Consider the following 15657-nt stretch of genomic DNA (forward strand, 5'->3'; position numbering starts at 1 on the left):
CAGCTTCTCTCCGCTCTGCAGACGCTGACGTCACAAAACCCTGTCTCTGTGTTGATTATTTCCTTTTAATCTTTTAAACTCACATTTCTCTGGATTAAAACCCAACAAAAGTATTCAACTAGAATATTCCAGTCATTCAAATTCATATTTGTTGTTTTCTGAGTGCTCACTGTAGTTTTTGAGCAGTGTATATGATACACATTTAGTAACAATCATGTGAAAATTGAGTCATGATAGCCTGGGATCAGTGAATAATTAGTATAGTATATCTATATTAACATCATTTACTGTGACAAATATGATCCTCCCTTTAACATCTCAAAATTCCCCTTTGCTTCCCCTCCAATACCTATACACCATTCCTATACAGTAACTCAATCAGTAATCAATCAAAGTTTGTCTCTATAGCACTTCACAAAAGTATTACTGAGTCACAGTGCTATCAATTAGTAAAAAAAACACAAACTGGAAAAGACATAAATGAAAGCAAACAATTTGAAAACATTTGCTGAAACATGCAATCACGATAATAAAGAAAGTGACAAAATGCTGTTAAATGCTAAAAGCAATGCGTAAAGAAGGAAAAATTATGATACCTTGTAGCATGTTTTTCGATTCTGGTCCCAGATGCATTCTGTTCTGAATGCATTATATTTTTTCCCTGATTCAGCGCACACACCTGATGTTAATTGATGGCTGATTAAAAGGCCTTTTGCTGAACTGCAATAACATGAAATTGAAGAGTTAAGGCATGGGAACTTCGAAAACCTGCATGGCTGTTTGTTTTGAGGACCAGGGTTTATTTGGATACATTGATATTTGATATAATTTTCAAAAATAATGAAAAGTTAGCACAATGTTACAGACAACTAAAAATAGCAAATAGCCTTAGCAAATCCACAGTAGCCTACAGAAAAAAGTGGTAGCGAAACCGCTACTGATTTGAATGTTCAAGCAAATTCACCATGGCAGCAGGCAGCAAAGTGCTGAAATAAATCTCCAGGAAGTCTTAAAAGTAAAGTTTCCTGGGAGTTGGAATCCTTTGGTCTTAAAAAACATTGTGCCAAAAACACATAAGGTTATATACTCTAATACTTGCATTTCTTAAGGCTGATTTATACTTCGAAACTAGGTTGTCTGGGTAGGTGTTGCAGTGAACAAAAAGCCGTCCCCGCCCCCTCCACAGACGCTCCGCTGCACCTCTCCCAAATTGTAGGTGACCGCACACAGGAGGCCGGCTTGTTTTGTTTTTATGACCGAAATTGCGGAAAACAACTCGTGAAGTTGGACCAGCTAGAAGACGAGGTGTGCGAGAACGTTGGGACCCTTTTTCCACCTGGATCCCCGCTTTTTCTCGCCGTCATGTCCCTCCGTTGTCGGACAAACTAGACCCACAGCGTATCGCGCTTACCACGCTTCTATACTGGGCATAAATAAAAAATGTCTGTGTCAAGCTCACTGCGACATACTGCTGCAGAAGTATAACCAGCCCTTTACTGCATACTGAATAAACACAGCAAATAGTACCTGGCCAATGTCGAGGCAGTTCCCACCCGGTTAGCTTTGCCAACCCAGGAGCAAGACCAACCAGTCATGTGAGCTTTGTCGCTCAATAAAAAAAAAAAAAAATTAAAGTAGGTTCACAGTCTTGATTAACTGACTACACAAGTGATATTTCAAGGTATATGTTCTGCTTTAAAAACATCTTATAACTACCTTTCATGAAAAAACAACAGGAACTGATGTTAGGCTACAGCTAAAGCAAAGATCCAGCTTATCTCGCTGGGAGAGTCAGAGGCTCAACTGCCTCACAGCATGAAACTCTGCTGCTCAGACACAATTTGATAGTATACTTATTCTTGATAAACCAGCTAAACAGATGAAGTTTCTCGGTGCTATCTTTCTCTTGAATACCTATTAAAACTTTTTGGTATTTTTTTTTTTTTATTTACCTTCTTAAGTTACTCCTTCTTTTGGTGGAAGAAAAGACTGCAGGATGTCTTCCTGTACACAACCCCACCCCTCGAATGGATTTAATTTCCAAAAAACATACCAGTAAATAAGATAAGCTGAAAACTAAGAAATAGAAGTTCTCAGTCTAAGCCTTAAAAACTCTCAAACACCTGAAAGCCGAAAGAAAAGCCCTCAACACACTGAATCAGATTTTGCATCCTATCCAACAGAAAATTGTGAAGGAAGTGGTTGTGGTATTTAGCACTTATTGAGAATCAATGGGGATTAACACACCAAACACCATTTTCTGTAGTGGACTTACTTAGCTCTAACTGAGATAGACCCTCGGTCTATTTTAGTCAGACTATGCAGCAATTAAGCAGCAATTTCATGGGTCTGACAGGAAGAGAGTTACACGGTCACAAATAAAAACACATCCGCTTTGGGGGAAAATACAAAATAAAATCTGCTAATTGCATGTTAAAACAGTCAGGTTTGGAGGCCCACAGCATATATATTGTAGACGGGACAGAATTGTGCAAAAACAATAAATGAAACAATAAAAAAACAGACTTAGCAATGATAGGAGTTCAGGTGGACAGAAAACAGATAAAGTGGTGATACTCTTTTAACCTTGCAAAAACAACAAGGATGAGTAGAGGAGGGCGCACCGCAGAAAAATGAAATAAAACATCAACAAACTTCAGGAGGACACGAAACATATGTTGTAAAATAGTGATCCTCTTTGAGCCTCACAAAAAAATACAAAACAAGGAGGAGCAGACAGCACAGGTAAGCGAAGCGTTTCACTCACCCTTTTTATGAAAAAAAAAGAAACCTCAACAAACTTCACAGATCTCTCTCTCTCTCTTTGCCTCGGCCAGCATATAAACCCCCCCACAGCCTGTTTTGCTGCATTTTCCTTTTCTTTAAACACAGCTCCCATCATATTTTTAACATAGGCCAATACAAATTCTTGATCTGTTCTGGTTTAAGAGATGATGCAGAGACTCATTAAGTGTGGCTTTGCTTAAAGCTGCACCAGTTATTTTTTTATTTGTATTTATTTATTTCTAATAACTTTTCATGATCTGTCCAAGTCAAATGTGGGAGGCAGAAGTAAAAGAAAATCTACACAGATCTGCTCTCCCTACATAGTGGAGCCTCTCTTTATGATGTGATGTGGAAAAAAATCTGATCACAGATTAAAAAATCATACACAACCAATGTGACCTGGGCTTAAGGAGTTTCCAATCAAGTTTATCATTGAAATCCACTTATTTTTCAGCTGAAAATGCATTTTGCTAATATGACTTGTTTAATGAGTAAATTATTCTTTTACAAAAAAGTAAAGCAAATATTTTAGACATCTGTATTTATAAATTCATTTTAAATTAACTGAACATTGCATTGTTTTTTTTTGTTGTTTTTTTTTCTCCTTTCGGGCTGGGAATATTATGGGAGAAGGTTCCCTTCATGGATCCATTCCCACCCCAACCCGGTGTTAAATGGGTGAAAGGACCCAGCCTGTACTCTAGGTCACTGAGCAAGGCCCTCAACCCCACACTGCTCCTCGGGGGCCGTACTATGGCAGCCCACTGTTCCCTAAGGGGATGGGTTAAATGCAGAGAGCGAATTTCTTTAGTGTGAGATCAATAAAGTTCAGGTATTATCATGTAGTCTGACAGTTTCAAACCATTACAGGATTTTCAGTATGTTAAATCATGTTCTTGTTTGAAATCCTGCTAAATATTTACAAAAATTATGTCCTGAGAAAATTCAAGAAAAAAACAACAAGGGGGGGCTAAAAAGACTGGATTCAATACCATTGCCTATAAGCTCTTACCTGAAGTACACCAAAGAATAACTCAACATTCATCACCCTGAACCATGAATGTCTGTACAAAACTGCTAATTTTAGTGAAACGTAAAAGAAACAACAGAGAGAGCACAAAGAAGTAAAACAAATGAGAGATTTTGAAGACATCACAGGAAACTCTATTCAGAAAATCCTCTTTAGATTTTCCTAAAGGATTGCACTGTCATGCTTTGTAAATCTGCATAAACATCTCCTTTTTCCACAAGGAAAATCCTTACAGGAGCCAGTGACAAATTATGTTCAACAAAAACTCTGTGTGAATTATATAACGGTAATCTCTTTATGGAGCGTGCTTGAGTCACAATTTCCCTTTTACTTTTCATATGGCTCATTCATAATGTAGCAGGAAAGAATGCGAGTCACAATTCCTGTTACACTTGGCTGAACAAGAAGTTAACATGTCAGCTTTGCAGAGTTTGCGCTTAATCAGAGTTTAAGTGTAGCTGCAAACCTCTAGAGGCTCTGTTAGGATGATTTTAAAATGAATGATTATTGTTTACATTAAATAAAAAGCGTCTCCTGACAGAAATATAACTTTCAAGTCTTACTGTCAGACTGTTCCCATATAAATATATTCTTGGTCATGGTTCAGAGGACTTAGATTGATGACAAAGGTGTATATAAATAGAGTGGTGAGCAGAGGTGATAGAGAGCGAGGGACAGATGATGGATGGCAAAAGGAGATGAAGAGACAAAGTAATGGAAGAAATATAGGGGAAGAGAACAGGAAAGAGTATATTCAACTTTTGTCATCAGATGGCCAGTTTTCACCTTCAGATCGAGTATTAGAAACCAATTTTTTATGCTTTTATTTAGTAAGTCAGTAGTTGTTGTTTCAAAGTTGGGACTGTGTTCTCAGACTTGAACGCTGCAAGTCTAGGAACACCATCCTGTCTATTTAGAATTGTCATGATCTCAGCACTGATGCCTGGTCTGATCTCTTTAGCCACTCTTTAGCCTGTCAGCCGCACTGTTTTCTGTACCTGGATTTTCCACCAGTAGAAGAATGTGGAGTGTGTTTGTTCAGAGATACTGTTGACCTGCTGGTACATGATTATGGATGGTTTATTTGCTTGTTGTTGTCCTGCATCAAAAAGGGGCTCTAAGAAACTGTGCACAATCTGCCAGTTCAAGATCTAACTACCATCTGTGCGACAGGAGATTTTTTTAGAAGGCCCTGATTGACAAGTTGGGTATAGGCCACTCGAAGCCAGGCATGCCCAAAGCTGGTCCTCGAGGGCCGGGGTCCTGCAGGTGTTAGAGGGTTACCTGCTCCAGCAGGTTGTAATGTAGTGTTTGCTTTCACAACTGCTGAACACATAAGAAACTGTTAGTGTTCTGACAGAAACTACTGGGAAAATATCCTCTTAAAGGTCTATTGAGTTTTAATAGTGTAATTACTGTTGCATAAAAAGCTTAAACATCTTCTATGGAATTCATATTTTAGTTTTTTGAATGATTTGTGAAGTAGTGTTAAACACAGCCAGTTCGAGAAGCCAATATTATGAACTAATAACCCTGCAAAATGAAATACTAGAACACGTTTTAGTTATTTGAGCTGCAAGGGGGAGACATGACACTGCAGAATAAAAGTCGAATCAATAATTTAATATTTAACAAAGGAAGACACTATAGAACTGAATTGAGCAAAACCATGTACAGAATAAATAGAGCGCCTGACATATTTCAGTTCACCTGTTTAGTTTTATGTTGGACATTATTAAGGTTGCTTCTGCTGCTTTTATGATTTTAAATTTGCTTGCTTAATTTGCTTTAACAAATGACCTGTGATTAACTTAAGTGCATAAAAGAGTGATCTCATTTTTACGGGAATGGATTCACTTGATGTGTATATAAAAAAAAAAGAGAGAATAAGAAAAACCTCCAGGGAGGCAGAGCAGAACATTTTTCAATGACACACACTTTTAACACAACTAGCTCTTTTAATAATGTTAAAGTTGTTACTGATGTTGTTTTTTAACAGACATAATGTTTTCATAGCACAGATCCAAAAGATGCTTTTAAGATCAGAAAAGTGCAAAGAATGGAGCAGGACTGGAAGGACCTCTGGGCTGTGGCCTATTTGACATTTGGGGTCCTTTGGATGATTTTGTGTGGTCCCAATCACAGTTCAATAATGATTCAACATTGGCTTGATTTGTATGATATTACTCTTTCTGAGACTGAAACCACAGCAAAATATATATTTATTATCATTATTAGCAACACATTTTTGCTTCCACCTTAATTGAACAGCAAATAGGAAAGCAGACATTCGCTGACCTTAATTTAAAAGCAGACAGGAATTCATTAAACTTATGAACAGAAAACATTTTAAAAGACTGTGAAAATCCTTTTTAGTTGGTTTTCTCTCATTAGACCCAAGATTTCTGAAAAAAGAACCTGCATTGCTTTTCTTTTTTCTGAAAAAAGAAACTGCATTGCATCATTTAGGTAAGACATTGGTGCATGTTCTAATCAATATTTAGAGATCCTATTTCTTTAATAATCAGAGTAGTTTGTTCATTTTCTTTTAAAACTTCGGATGTTTCGTCTTTTTAAACTTAAACACACAATTCACAATGAGTAGGTCTTTGCATTTGACTTTTTTAAAAGAATTCTGTATTTTTCAGCCCTTAAGTACTTTCAATGTGCACAACATGAAACCTAGTTTTCAAAACTATGCTGTTACTCTATGATAGTGCAAGACAATGGCTGTGTCCGAATGTCATCCCTAACAACTATATAGGGCACTATATCATGGTTGCGGCCTTTTTAGATGAGTGTCCAAATGTCTAAGGGATGAAAAAGTATAGGACTCAACATTTTCCACAATGTACCTTGAAAAGTAGTGATTATCCATGGGCACCAGACAAGCAGATATATCCCAGAATGATTTGCAAGGAAGCATCACAGGATTTGTTGCCCCAGCGGCCCACTGTGACCATAGGCTGTCACTACCCTACAGCAGCGACAAATAACAAAGATGGCGCAGGAACAATGCAGAGTTACATGATCAACAGGGAGCGAGAAGTAGTGATGATCTGTCCAAAAGGTCGGTTAACTGAGTTCACAATAAAGTCCACTACTGTATATAGCCCCTGCACCATATAGTAATTGAGGGATTTAGGACAAAGCCAATGTGTTTGACATTGTAAAGACAGATAGCCAACCTCTCCTCTCTTCTTCCAACTTCCTTTTTTTTTATCCTGGGTTTTTGCTATTTGCATTAGTTTATTCCTGTGATTGTTGGCTGAAGTTTCTTGCTTCTATCCATAGTGATTGCAGCAATTTCCGTTTGCAGCATTTTATTTTATTTTTTTGCATTTGTTTATTTGTGTTTTTTGGACTTTGCATCATCCGTGTTTGTTGCTCATTTCGGTGTTTGCTGCATGTTTTTACAAGCAGCTGAAATTATATTTCTCTGCTAGTCAAGGCTTGGGCCAGTTTGGGATTGGGTTGGCATGGGAGTGCATCAGGTTTCCCACAAAGGGTCCATCACATTAAGGGCCGTCCCAAACCATGTAGGTGATAGGGCAAATGGATTGTTTAGCCCTTAAATATCAAGTCTGCAACAGTTAAGGCTCACTGGGGTTTGGCAGCAGATGTAACTGGGAATTAACACTAGCCTTCAAACGTAGGTTCCACAGGTTTGCTGCAATTTTGTCACATTGACAGAAAATCACAAGTTAGGAAAAAATAATTAAGTTGGCATGAATCCAAAAAGGGAAGGCCCTCTTTGAAATAGATGTATTTTACAGTAAAAATTCAATTATAAGAAAGGGGCAAAAGTTTGATGTCATGACAACCTGCGCAACAGAGCAATTCTTGCCATTTTACAAGAAAAACATTGAAATTGTAACAAAAGCAACTGTTGTGCAAAATCCTTGAAACTTCTCAAGGATTTTTCTCCAAATCCAAAAAATTTTATAGGATCCCTTCAGCTTTATTAAGGCATGCTGAGGATAGAAAGTTTGTCCTCTGCTTGAAGTGTCCTTGTCTCACCGGCTTTAGAAGTTTGCAGCAGTATCAAGCTGGCATTACAAGGAAGGATCAAAATAGCTTTTTTAATGAAAGAAACATTTAAATCAGATATTCTCATTATCTGTGTTACATTTAAAAGAGCATAATTAGGAAGACTCTTATGACTTTCTGAAAGATTTTTTTCACCAATAGGCCTATTACCAGTTTGTCCCAACATACACTGAGGACCCCATATTGAATTAAGTATAAAACTTATTATTATAATGTCATCTTCACCTCCTTATTTTTTTAACCAACTATTAAACTGTTTACTTTAAGTTTTTTCTAGTTTTTTTTTTTTTATTAATTGCATTCCTTAATCTTCATGCAGCTTTTCAGGAACACATTCTACTTCTATACAAAGAGGCAATGATCCAACAATTTGATTTGTGGTGTTGTAGGACAAAAGGGAATCAATGTGCTGTATTGACATCAGATAGAACACTGGCTGTAGATTCATAAATTTTTAAAGTCTTCTTCACAGGCTCATCTCCAGCTCAGACTGAGCTTCTGATCCCTCAATCCCACCTTGTCAAAGTAACTGGACACCCATTCATACAGAATGAGCTGCTCTAGAATAATTGAAAGTCAGCATCTGGCAGTGTTTTCTCATCATTTGTAATTCGCCAGTGTTTTGAGTGTGATTGACCTGCAGATGAAGTGTATCTCGTGGGTTTCCTCCTCCTTGTGGGCGGTGTTGGTCAAACTTTCGCCCAGAGCCATCAGACACTGAGCAAAGCCTTTGTAGATGGAGTGACACCTTGTGGTTGAGGCTGCAGAGACAGGACACGGGCTCAATGCTGGAGGACAGAGAAACATAAAACCCAGTGAAGTCATGTTATATTCATCACTTTGGAAACAAGTTTATTGTTGGTTTATTTTTTCAAGCAATTTATAAAAGAAAAATGATGAGAAATTCTGATGTTTATAGAGGTGATATAGTGTCCATTGATCTCATTTAGAATGTTCACTAAAGACTTGTAAAATAATGGATCCACCTAAATGAATGATATTATATTAGTAGAAATGTTAAAATAACGGACGTAGACGTATATTGCTTTTTTAAAAGTAGATAAATATTAAAAAACTAAACTAACTTACAGAATTCAAAATAAGACAGGGCCTAAGATATGACCCTGAGGGACTTCATATGCAAATTAAACTGCAGTTAAAGAATATTTGTATTTAAGAAGTAAAAGAATCCTGTCACATTAAAAACATATCCTTCTTTATTTCCAATATTAACACCAACCCAAATTTCTCCATAAAGTTACCAAATGTGAGTCTACTGTTAGATGGCTGTGGGATAGATAGAATAGAATAGGATTTTTTTATTGTTCCACAATGGGGAAATTGTGGTGTTACAACAACATTACAGTAAAAGTGGTGACACAAATGTGGACTTTAAAAGCGTAGAAAAAATAACAAAGCAACTGGCAGCTTAAAAAAAAATTAAAATAAACAAAATATATTACTACACTGTACTGTGTTTCTATAAATATATATACTATGCAATCACTCGAAGAATAAATAATCAATATACTGCTGGGGACAATTTTTCAATTATGGATATGGGAAAATAGCAGCAACACCAGAGATATTTCAGTGACTAAGACAGAAACTTTACAAAAATCAGTATGAATGTAACAACTTATTGAGGTTGTTGGGAACATAGATGGTTATAAAGTATTACAGCTGCTGGGGGGAAATATCTATGATAACCGTCCCTGGTGCATTAAGGGTGCAGGAGATTGTCACTGAACAAGCTTTCCAGTTCAGCAAAAGCTCTCCCCTTGTCAAAATTTGGTTAAAATAATCTAAATGTCATTAATTGGCAAGACTGCAGAGTCTTCCTGGAAACCTTGGGTCATTAGTTGGTCTTTTTGCAGGACAACTGTTTATAACAGTACTGTTGCTTTTTAAACAGGGATGTAAATATATCAAAAGCGGGGCCGTTAAATATTTGAGTTAAAACAATTTTTCTTCTTGTGAATACATGAGCACAGCCATATTTACCTACATTTCTTAGGATGCAGTTATGAGGATGATTTTGCTAAGGCATTAATCCAACTTTACCAGGCAGCCAATCAAAATGATTAGCACAGTAAATGCAACAGTGTGCAAAAAAAGAAAAACTCAAGAAAATTACAGGAAAAAGTATGTAACGAAACTGATCAGCTAACATGTGAATAATTTAACCTAACAGATATGTAATGTACACACCAGTACTGTCTTAAGTGACAAGTAATTCAGATATCATTTTGTCAATTGACAGCCCTGATTATCAAAACATTACTATTTGATTGTCACAACAACAGAATACTAAAACATTTCTATTGTTTAAGTGCTTTATGACAGTAAGTGTCAGAATAACATTTATTTCCTTCTTTTCTACATTTTTCCAAGGCATTGAGAAGCTGCACGCCTACCTCCTGGGTTCTGGGTCTCCAAAGTCATTTAATTTGTGCAGCTATTACCAGCGTCTCACATAAGCCCAGAGCTGTTTGCTAAACCACACACAAGATGGGGAAATTCTTGCACAGCTCTTAGTGGAATATTTGAGATAATAGTTAAGTGTTTTTCATACCATCTTGTGATTTGCGCATTCCTTTACAGGCAGCAAATACATAATCAGAGCTTTTTGAGAGTGTGGGCAGTGTGGTTTGAATAACCTGGTCTTGCCGTTTAAGAAAGAAACTGAATCCAAATCACGGCCCCTGAGAGTCGTGAAAGTTTTGTAGATGTAGCGAAATGAATCATAATCACTGGTTTTACCTTTCCCCTCCTCTTAACCTGACAGCTTTGATGCATGAAATCAATCAAAAGGAAATCATAATAGGAAAGATTCCTTTTTTCAAATAATGTATTTTTCTGGAATGCGAGGAAGAATTTAAAAGATCCGAGAAATAGTTTAACATGATGTTTGTGAATGCTTAATAAATAATAATGATCATATCAGGAACCCGTTGAACATGCACATCCCACATAGATTTTTTTATCATACCATAATTAGCAGTCTGAGGCCGAATGGGTTGTAAAGAGACACGAATCAATGACATTAGAAGGATAAGCTTTTTAGGTTCTACCTTTTAAACCTGGTCTGTGAAGCTGCATCAACAATAAGAAAGGCAAGGTTAAAGACATTTTTTTTTAAATAAGCCGAACTACCATTCTAAACCATACCCACATAAAAAAATACAAATAAAACATCCATCTGCCATGTGCAAATTATTTTTCACAAAATAAAAATCGGAACAGCTCAGAAATGAGCACACATTACCAGCTTATCAAAATTCAGCTCCAAATAAACATCCAACACCTTTTCAACAGTAAGGTAGGGTTGCTTCTGTGCCTATTATGCTTCAGAGAGAGACAATGCTTTAGGTGGAGGACAGATATGTGATTGATAAATAATTCATCATACCGTCCGGGTGTCTGCCACAACAAAATCAGCTGCCACAGCTGGAGATTGACACTTTAAAACGGAAACAAACATGTGTGACTGGCGCAAACTTTCTGGATTATTTTCGTCTGCTCTGTAGCCCACTATCTGATGAAGAATAAAGTGGAAACAAGAGAAGGTGCCATGGAAAAGTTTTCCTGCTCTTTTTTTTCTTTTCGCCATCTGTTGCTGGCTCCTGTCTTTGTTTGAATTCATCTATTTACTCTTTCATCTCAAAGCTTCAGTCTGTGAGGAACAACCCATACAGGTGACTGCCTGCTTTAATCAATTATAGCGTCTGAATAGCTGTTATTGCAGGTGTAGAGGCAGGGGAGGAGAGACTGGAGCTCAGCCTGATCAGTTAAACCAACATTTGTATAGAGATTTATTGAACTCCGAGTGGATCTAAAAGACAGACAGACAGACAGACAGACAGACAGACAGACAGACAGACAGACAGACAGACAGACAGACAGACGAAGTAAGATCATCCAATTAATTTTTATAAAGAATAAACTGACCAAAATCCTATTTAAATATTGGGAGACTCTTGATCGAAAAATAAAAACTTTATAATAATTTAGAGCTTTTTAATTTTTTATGAGAAAACATGAAAATACATATTTTTCCAATTTCTAATAAAACCTCTATTTTTTCAGCAGAGCATTTGTTAAATGTGTGTCACGACTCGGAACGTAGGTCCCAGAATTCAGGCAGACAGATCAGAGTGATTTCAAACAAAGCGTTTATTAACCGCTCATAACTCTGCGGCTCGTCAACTGGGGCAAGATAACTGGAATCTCTAGTTTATAAGTTAAAAGCAAGCCCAGAGGAGGGAGAGGAATCCTGTCGGATGATTTCTCCACAGCATGCGGCGGGAGCCGTCTAGAGAGTTCCAGGAGTGAAGCAGAGCAGACTGTCAAGCAAAAGCCAGCAGACGCGAAAGAGCGGTAATATCCGGAGGGAAAATCCAAAGTCAGTGTCGATTCAGGAGCAAATTTCAAGGCCAGAAGATCAGAGATCCGAAGAGGACCCAAAGGAAAATCCAAGTCGGGAGGAGACAGATCCAAGGTCGTTAGCATGCAGAACCCAAATAGTATTCCGAAGACAGGTCAGGCAAAACAGATCAGAACAGGGGCAGACAAAACTCAGAAGTCCAGGAGCAGAAACTAGGGATCAGGTAATTAGAAATATACTGTGTATGCTAGAGAACTCTCACACCTAATTTGGCATTGATGGCTGGGAACAAGCAATTTAAATAGGAACCAGAACAGGTGGATCTAATGAGTGTGAACAAAAACTGGGCAGAGCTAGACAGGTGGAAGAAATGAACTAACAATCCACTTATCAGTGCCAAGATCCTGACAATGTGGGTGAGTTCTCGGATCAGGATATCCAATGTTCCTTTTTTTTTACTGTCCAAATTTTTAAAATGAGAAAACACACATTTAGTAGAAGCTATCCGATGGAAACCAGTGAGTGGTGACAGGAGAGGCTGAGACAATATTACCAGAGTGTCTGTCGTCCCAGAGGAGCCTCTACTGCCACTTGTGACATACAGCTCCTCTGAAAGGGGACAGATAATTTTGGAGCAGGGTTTCCACAGAGCTAAGGTGGCCTTCTTCAGGAATGCGACAGGCACAGATGGATCATGTCATGAGTAGTGTACACGGTGTCGAGGATAACTCGTCTAAAGTGTGCGACTGTCGCAGGGAGGGCTTGTCAGAATGGCTAAAAGTCAGACTGGAGCTAGCGCTGGAGTCTGACAGGTGAGCAATGGATGCTGATTGGGTCAGACACCGCTTCGCCATAATCCGAGGAGACCAGTGGGTTCATGTTTCATAACAAGAATGTCTCCAACCTATCTTGTTTCTTTGTGTTTGACTTCTAGGAACACCATTGATTTAGTGTTTTTCTGTCTTAAGAGGTTGAAGATACTGTTTTCAGTCATGTCTATAAGGCTTTGATAAAGATTAGAGAAACACAGAACAGCTGGTCGGAAGGAGAAGACAAATGGAGGAGAATAAAGTGGATTAAAATGTATGGAAGCATTTGGAGTTGGAAAAATAACGTACAAAAGAAACACAATAGGACAGAAAAAAACATTTTACCGTGAAGGAAAGTTTTAAAGGACATTTATGAATCATGACGGAGCATCAAAAAGGCTTTTTTCCCCCAAAATATCGAACATTTAAGTAAAACTCTTTGTATTTTCTGGATATCTTGCAGAAGCATCAATGAGAGAAAATGTTATTTCTGAATACAAAAGATTAATTTCTTATCTGAATGTAAAAGGTTAAAGAAGCTACAGATTTGTGAAGCTGTGATTTTTCTGTATTTTGGGTTATCGCATTTCAACTAGTTTTCTTGCTTTATGTTTCCTGCCTTCTTTATAGATTACATTTATAATTACATCCGCAGCTTTTCCCAGAACGATAACTAACTGATAACCCTTTACAGTTAGATGTCACAATCTACTCTGGAGGAAAATACTTAACACTTCACCCAAAAAGATTAAACATCAATATAACAAAGAGGGAAATTTGAAGAAACAGTATTCTACAGTTTTAGTCCCCACTGATGAGGAAGGTATGCTCTAACAATTTCATCCATTAGCCTCTGTGTTCAGATTCCCTTCAACTTTCAGTTAAAGCAAAAGCAACAGTAAAGCTGACCCTGCAGCACAGACGAAAGCAGTCATGGGGAAAACTAAGGGAAAGTAGCAGCCAGGAGCTGCTGATTAGAAACACTTGATTAATTGATCATCTTTAGGGCTCCTCTACAAAAGAAGTATTTAAGGGGATAAAAGTTAACACAGTCTTTTTAACAAAACTGATTTAATACAAAAAAAATAGAACAAACATCCAGCTGAGGTTTGATTATTTAGCAACACCCCATTTGCGGAAATTAGTGCATTTTATAGAATTAGATCTCTGTTGATGTAATTTTTTGTTGTTTGTTTAACTAAAGGAAATAAGAGTTTCCATTTTCATTTTCAATTCCTGTAAAAAGTGTAGGTTGGAAATAGCCTTCCCTTTGTTTACATTTGTTTTGAAAATGTAAACGATATTCATCAAATCTGTTGGATTTCTCTCGGTTTGCTGCTCTGGAGCCTACAGCTGTCTGTTGATGCATTTTCATGGTGGAAAGATATCAGCAATTACCTCAGAAAAACAACTGCTGGAAGCCACCCACCTTGGGGAGGAATTTTCAAACTATTTCATGTCCATGATTTTTTAAACTCAGCAGGGCTCAATTAGAATGAAGGTGAGCATTCATGATGGTACAGTTAGATATATATACCGAACAAGAATAAAATGGTTGAGGAAGAAAGACTTAGATGTAGAAAACTTTTGTCGTTTTGTATACAAAATGAAATTTTGTTTGCATACACAGAAATCTTCAAGGTCACATTAACCATCTGTACAAAAATTAATCCGTATTAAAACAGAATTTCTGGAAAAGATTCCTTCAGACATACAGTATGAGTCCAAGATAAAGATTTCTGACCATTAACATTAGAGATTGGTCAAAAGTGGGTCATCAGTGTCATCATTCAGCCCTTTTTGGTTCTCTTTAAGTTTTCCTTTTGAGTTTTCAGTTACACTTTAATGAAATTCTTTGTTGTTCGAATAAACTGAACTGAACTGAACTGAATTCTGTGCTTTCTAGCTAATTTCCATTTGGTGTCATTATAGTTTTCTGATTGTATTGGAGTTCTTATGTATTTCTTGTTTACTCTCTGTTTTCCCTTTGTGTGAGTCTCCTTCCCCCAGCTCCCTTCTAGATTCTTCAGTCCGCACCTGCTCACAATCAGTTGATTACTCCTTTCTTTGTTCTGTTTGGCATCTATACTCCTATGAGTACATTTGCTGGATTCTCTTCGTTCCTTCCCTAACTTATGTGTTCCTCTTTGTCCTGGTTCATGTTTTCCTTAGTTATTTCTTTATTTATGCTTCTGTTGTCAACACTCATTAAATCTACAAGAAACCACCTCAGCTTCCATTTCCACATTTGGGTCATCTAAAATCCTCCACACAAATTGACAATCAGCAGAACAATGGGCCCAATGCAAACAAACGTCACGAGTGCTCCAGACTTCACATAGGAATCTTGCACACTAAATGCTTACATTTGATTTACTTAGAAGCAATTGTCCATTTTATTAGGCTACATCATTGTATATCATGCAATTCTGCAATCATAAATAACACTTATTTACTAATGACAGAACTATTGTCAGGACTCAGAACAGAGGACCCAATTCAGGCAAGACAGACAGTGGAAATACTTAGGGCCGGATTTATCAAGATCCAATTTTGCGTGCAGTAATTTGCGCTCGCAAACTGGAATTTTGCGC

The 15657-nt window shown here is 37.4% G+C and overlaps 1 protein-coding gene across 3 annotated transcripts in view; it reads right to left on the reverse strand.

Annotated features, from left to right (window-relative positions):
• Window positions 1-15657, reverse strand: part of LOC107100265 (neuritin-like protein) — a 94841-nt gene that overhangs the window by 18844 nt on the left and 60340 nt on the right. For 2 of the 3 annotated variants that reach the window (XM_015398688.1, XM_015398690.1), the window contains exon 2: window positions 8505-8655. In XM_015398688.1, coding sequence (XP_015254174.1) covers window positions 8505-8655 — 151 coding nt within the window. The remainder of the gene's footprint in view (window positions 1-8504; window positions 8656-15657) is intronic. The other variant, XM_015398689.1, reaches the window with a different exon arrangement.

This window comes from Cyprinodon variegatus, unplaced genomic scaffold (assembly GCF_000732505.1).
Source record: "Cyprinodon variegatus isolate N-32 unplaced genomic scaffold, C_variegatus-1.0 Scaffold952, whole genome shotgun sequence".
NCBI lineage: Eukaryota > Metazoa > Chordata > Actinopteri > Cyprinodontiformes > Cyprinodontidae > Cyprinodon > Cyprinodon variegatus.